At 43.9% G+C, this 6,257-nt stretch overlaps 1 protein-coding gene across 1 annotated transcript; it reads left to right on the top strand.

Moving 5' to 3' along the window:
* The first annotated feature begins 2,311 nt into the window (after positions 1-2,311).
* Positions 2,312-6,173, top strand: LOC311129403 (uridine 5'-monophosphate synthase-like). The gene is made up of 6 exons (XM_084161686.1): positions 2,312-2,510; positions 2,794-2,947; positions 3,304-3,990; positions 4,229-4,404; positions 4,740-4,854; positions 5,177-6,173. Exons 1-6 carry the CDS (start codon positions 2,361-2,363, stop codon positions 5,353-5,355), a joined length of 1,461 nt encoding a protein of 486 aa, XP_084017812.1. The 5' UTR covers positions 2,312-2,360; the 3' UTR covers positions 5,356-6,173.
* Positions 6,174-6,257: the final 84 nt, after the last annotated feature.

The raw sequence follows: 6,257 nt of genomic DNA, 5'->3' as shown, positions 1-6,257 counted from the left end.
AGTGAAACAGTGTCCAAGACAGTCCAGAAGAACTTTCAGACTAAGCTAGCTAGCTAAGGTAGGTAGCTAGCTAAGGTAGCTAGCTAGCTACTATTACAGACACTGACATAGTTAGCTAGCCAAACGTCGACAAAAACCGTACATACAGTATACTGAACAAAAATATAAAAAGAACATGCAACAATTTCAAGGATTTTACTGAGTTAGAGTTCATATAAGGAAATCAGTCAATTGAAATAAATTCATTAGGCCCTAATCTATGGATTTCACGACTGGGAATACAGATATGCTTCTGTTGGTCACAGATACCTTAAAAAAAAAAAGTAGGGGCATGGATCAGAAAACCAGTCAGTATGTGGTGTGACCACCATTTTACCTCATGCAGCGTGACACATCTCCTTCGCATAGAGTTGATCAGGCTGTTGGTTGTGGCCTGTGGAATGTTGTCCCACTTCTCCTCAATGGCTGTGTGAAGTTGCTGGTTATTAGCGGGAACTGGAACACACTGTCGTACGCGTCGATCCAGAGCATCCCAAACATGCTCAATGGGTGACATGTCTGGTGTGTATGCAAGCCATGGAAGAACTGGGACATTTTCAGCTTCCAGGAATTGTGTACAGATCCTTGCGACATGGGGCCATGCATTTTTCATGCTAAAACATAAGGTGATGGCGGCAGATGAATGGCACGACAATGGGCCTCAGGATCTCGTCACGGTATCTCTGTGCATTCATATTGCCATTGTTAAAATGCAATTGCGTTCGTTGTCCGTAGCTTATGCCTGCCCATACCATAACCCCACTGCCACCATAGAGCACACTGTTCACAACGTTGACATCAGCAAACCGCTCGCTCGCACGACACCATACACACGACGCGGTCTGCGGTTGTGAGGCCGATTGGATGTATTTTCTAAAACGACGTTGGAGGCGGCTTATGGTAGAGAAATTAAAATTATATTCTCTGGCAACAGTTCTGGTGGAAATTCCTGCAGTCAGCATGCCAATTGCACGCTCCCTCAAAACTTGAGACATCTGTGGCATTGTGTTGTGTGACAAAACTGCACATTTTAGAGAGGCCTTTTATTGTCCCCAGCACAAGGTGCACCTGTGTAATGATCATGCTGTTTAATCAGCTTCTTGATATGCCACACCTGTCAGGTGGATGGATTATCTTGGCAAAGGAGAAATGCTCACTAACAGGGATGTTAACAAATTTGTGCATAACATTTGAGAGAAATAAGCTTTTTGGGCATATTAACAATTTCTGGGATCTTTTATTTCAGCTCATGAAACATGGGACCAACACTTTACATGTTGATTTAGACTCAACATGAGTTCACTGACCGCATAGCCTCATAGTAGATGTTATTACCAATCCTTGCAGTTCTGGCCTTGGTGGACCTCATCTGAGTCTTGAAGAGGGGAATGGCTGTTTTATATTCTAGGGACTCTAGTGAGTAGACTGGACCCTGGTTTTATGGACAAAATCTAACGTTTTTTTCCTGTACAGTACCATATTAGTAGTGTCCAGTGGCTCCATTTGAAGTCGTTTCAGGCCAAGATCCATTTTTTGGCACAGGTGCACACTGGCCTTGGGCTGATTTAAATGTGTAAAAGGTGCAACTGGCTCATCATCATTAGGTTAATCTAGGTTGTTAACAGGTATGCCTGTCCATCATTGTTTACATTGTGTCTTGGAAGTAAGTAATCACCTATAGGCCTACAGTGTATTGCATTGTAGTGAACAGGAAGTGGGTGGATATTTGGGTATTTAGACCATAGTCCCCCATGAAATAACACCATATATAGATTCTACAGACCCTACTGAGTAATCCCAACCCCACTTCTACTTCGGCACCTAGAATAGTTTTCTCTCTATAAGCCAATATGTAATTTATAGGCCCATAGTGTATTGCATTGGGACCAATGTAGTGGGTTGGAGTAGAAAGTGTTACTGGGCATTTAGACCTCTGTCCCCCATAAAATAACACAATATATAGATTCTACAGACCCTAGTGAGTAGTCCCAACCCCACGTTTACTTCAGCACCTAGAATAGTTTTCTTTCTATAAGCCAGTATGTTTTTCATATACAGTGTATTGCGTTGGGGGTATTTATTTGACCTACATTTAATGCACATGTCACTTAAATATGAATAAATATTAATAATTGTTAATGTTTAGACAAAAAAAATCATATTATGACTAAATACATGTTAATGACACTTTTCTAATATTAAATTGGGGACTTTTATTTTGAAAATTCCGTGACCTGGAAACACTTTTTTAGTGTCTGACGAGATGCGGAGAGAGACCGCTGTCTAGCTTACTATTAGCTAATGTAGTTAAAACATTGAAAATGGAAAACGTTTGCCTTAAAAGTTTAATGTTAAAGTTGCATGATGTTCAGGCCGTGAAATTCGGAACGTTCAGGCTGAAGAGTGGAATAACCTCGCCGATTTATTTTGATTTCAGAGTTATTGTTTCTTACCCATCTCTCATGAACCAGGTTGGTAAACACGTGTTTTCCATGAGTATTGGAAACAACAGCAATGTCAGCGTTTCCCAAACTCGGTCATGGGGACCCCAATGGGGTTCACGTTTTGGTTTTTGCCCTAGCACTATACAGCTGATTGAAATTATCAAAGCTTGATTGCTGTTTGGGAAACGCTGAGCTATGTCTGTTCGGAGGCAATCAAATCAAGACCAACAATAAGTAGTTAAATGTATGTTATGACCTCATTAGTTGGAGTTTGTTGGCTTAGTGTTTTGATGGGTTTGTTTGCCTTTAGGTGTCAAGTCTTCTTTATCAACGCGCCAAAGATGAGGACTTAAAATACAGCTCTGTGTGTGGTGTCCCATACACCGCTCTGCCCCTGGCTACAATCATCTGCTCCAAACACGAGCTGCCCATGCTCATCCGAAGAAAAGAAGCCAAAGACTATGGTGCGATTTCATAATTGGTCAAATTTGATTGTTCTCTTTATGCATCCCGTCAGTTCAGTCTACATTTGTAGCTAGAAAGTGTTAGAGGATTTCATCAGTCTAAATAGATTTCAGATCTCTCATATCAGACATCATGGCCACAATATACATTTACATTTGAGTCATTTAGCAGATGCTCTTATCCAGAGTGACTTACATGAGCAATTAGGGTTAAGTGCCTTGCTTAAGGGCACATCGACAGATTTTTCACCTAGTCGGCTCAGGGATTAGAACCAGTGACCTTTCGGTTACTGGCACAACGCTCTTACCCACTAAGCTACCTGCCGCCCCAATATGTTCCATCTCTTTCATCCTAGGAACTAAGAAGATTATAGAAGGGACAATTCACCCTGGAGACACGTGTCTGATCATCGAGGATGTAGTGACCAGCGGCAGCAGCGTCATAGAGACGGCCCTGGTGCTCCAGGCGGAGGGTTTAAAGGTGACAGACGCCATCGTGTTGATGGACAGGGAGCAGGGAGGTGGGGCCATGCTGGCCAAGAGGGGCATCACGCTTCACTCCGTCATCTCCATCTCCAAACTCCTCAACACCCTGCTTCAGGCGGATCGCATTGACTCTTCCACTGCCCAGAGCGTGTGCAGGTTCATCCAGGAGAACAACACCTACAAGCCCTCTGGTGAGGAGGAGAAGAACGGCTCACCTGCAGCCAAAAAGCACTGCAAGCCAGCGGAGCTGAGCTATGGAGACAGGGCCAAGCTCCAGAATACACACCCTCTGGCCGCCCAGCTCCTCAGACTGATGGAAGAAAAGAAGACCAACCTGTGTGTGTCAGCAGACATGACGGCCTGCGAGGAGCTACTGCAGCTGGCTGACTCTCTGGGGCCTCAGATGTGTGTGTTGAAGACCCACGTGGACATCCTTCAGGACTTCAGCCCAGCCTTCACCCAGTCCCTCAGGGACCTGGGCCTCAAACACAACTTCCTCATCTTTGAGGACCGCAAGTTCGCCGACATCGGAAACACGGTCAAGCACCAGTATGAAGGTGATTAGTAGGCGCACTCGTTTTGCATCGCCGTGCGCCCAGGGTGGGTGGCGATTTCACTTTAACACCAATGTAATGGTTTCAAATGTGCAAACCTCTGCCCACCCGGTGCACCAGGCTATGCAAAACCAACGCGCCCAGTGTTAAAATAGATGATCCTAATCCATCCTAATGAATACCTGGTTGCTATTATTTCTAGGTCTCCTGACTGTCGTGTGTTTTCCTCTGTATTTCTCAGGTGGGCTCTACCAGATCTCCTCGTGGTCTCACATCATTAATGCCCATGCGGTGCCAGGCCCTGGGGTGGTGAAGGGGCTCAGTGCGGTGGGCCGTCCGCTGGACCGTGGCTGTCTCCTCATAGGTCAGATGAGCTCCCAGGGTTCCCTAGCAACAGGGGACTACACGCAGGCTGTGGTAAGCAAAGCGCTCCAGCAAGCTGTTCCTCAGTGAGAATGCCATGAGAACAGAATGTTCTGTCCCTCTCTCTAACCTCCCACAGCCCTCTGCAATGTGTTACATTCAGGACACACTATCATCTTGCATGGCGACAGTGAAAGCCTGATTACATTCTAGTATGTTTTAATAAGGATGAATAAGGATGTTTGCGTAGTGTCATTTTCCAGTCCAAAATGGATTAATTATTCCATCACCATCGGACAGCTTAACTGAAGTAATAGTTGGATACCTTAATGTAATCCTTAATCTTTCATCCTTGAGGATTTCAAATGATTTTTTCTGTCATTCCATAGGTGAAAATGGCTGAGGAGTACTCTGAATTTGTTTTTGGGTTCATCTCTGGCTCCAAGATCAGCAGCAAGCCTGAGTTTGTACACATGACTCCAGGGGTGCAGATGCAGTCAGGAGGTACCACACTCTATACCTGTTAACTTCATCCATCCTGTCCAGTGTTCTGTCATTCTCAGCCAATGTTTGTCCTGTTGTAATTGCTCATTGCCACAAGATGGTGCTAGTGTCCAATAAATGAAGACTGGGTCACTTATCTTGGTTGCGTCTGTATTGGCTCCCTATCTACATAGTGCACTGGTAAAAAGTAGTGCACTATGTTGAAAATAAGGTGCCATTTTGAAGGCAGCCCTTGTTTTCAGAGTTTTCTTTACCTCTTCAGTAACAAACTGTAGGGTACCACACTGTTCATTTATCATAATCTCCATCCTTTCTGTTTCAGGAGATGGTCTGGGCCAGCAGTACTCCAGTCCTGATGATGTGATATGTAAAAAAGGCTCTGACATCATCATCGTAGGCCGTGGTATCCTGGGGGCCTCTGATAGGGTGAAGGCTGCTGCAGAGTACAGAGAGGCAGGCTGGAACGCCTACACCAAGAGACTCAACACGTCAAGCCAATGAGACGTCAAAGATTGGGGCTGCATCCTAATTGGCACCTTATTCTATATATTGTGCACTACTTTTGACCAGGACCCATTCGTGCACTACTTTTGACCAGAGCCCTATGGGCCCTAGTCAAAAGTAGTGCACTATGTAGGGCATAGGGTGCCATTTGGGATGCAAACTAGGAGTAGGCACTTGGGCCATGTTTAAAAGTAGTACACTATATTGGGTGCCATTTGGGATGCAGACAAAGAGTAGAGCAGACACCACATCGCTAATGTGAAACCATGATTATTCCCTCCAACCAGCTGCTGAGACCTGTTCTTTCTCTTAGCCACAACTAGTTACAAAACTTGCTAAATCAACTGAACTACGATGATGCTAATTTTAGCCTTTGGCAACAGGGACATGTTTTCCCCTCCATAGTGTTGTTTTTATATGATAATCTAATTAGCATTTTTCGAAATGATTTGTGTTGACCAGTTATATGGAATTGTGAAATGAATTCAATAAATTCATTTGCTGTAATTATCAGTGTTCTTTGAAGTCTCTATAAACATCTCTAGGATTGTGATCCTTTTCATCAAGGGTGTTTTCTACAGATGGAAGACTTAAAAGATTCAGCTTACAAAACAAACCTTGGAATTGTATATTAATTCATTGACATTACAACGATCAATTGAGTTGTGTTTACAACACAGTATATATTTGATGCCAATGTATGATGAACCAGTGAAGTCTATAGCCCTCTGATGGCTATTTGTGGTGTGCCATCCAGGTGTAGTCTATGCTGTATACCCTAGCCACTAATAAACAGTGAATATGTTGGGCTTGTTTCAGTTTGTATGGTATCTACTTTCTTTTTACTATTTGTGAAATCAGGCAGTCTACATAACACACCACAGTCTTTTTGCAAGGCA

Source organism: Coregonus lavaretus (genome assembly GCF_964263955.1).
Source record: "Coregonus lavaretus genome assembly, chromosome: 5".
NCBI classification, from domain to species: Eukaryota; Metazoa; Chordata; class Actinopteri; order Salmoniformes; family Salmonidae; genus Coregonus; species Coregonus lavaretus.
Note: the sequence above shows the minus strand (reverse complement) of the source record. Positions and strands in the feature narration are given on the sequence as shown.

Coding starts and splice junctions, on each gene's coding strand:
- LOC311129403 (XM_084161686.1), top strand. CDS start 2,361: ATGGAAAACGTTTGCCTTAAAAGTTTAATGTTAAAGTTGCATGATGTT. Junction 2,511..2,793: donor ACCCATCTCTCATGAACCAG/GTTGGTAAACAC, acceptor GTTTGCCTTTAG/GTGTCAAGTCTTCTTTATCA. Junction 4,405..4,739: donor GGGACTACACGCAGGCTGTG/GTAAGCAAAGCG, acceptor GTCATTCCATAG/GTGAAAATGGCTGAGGAGTA.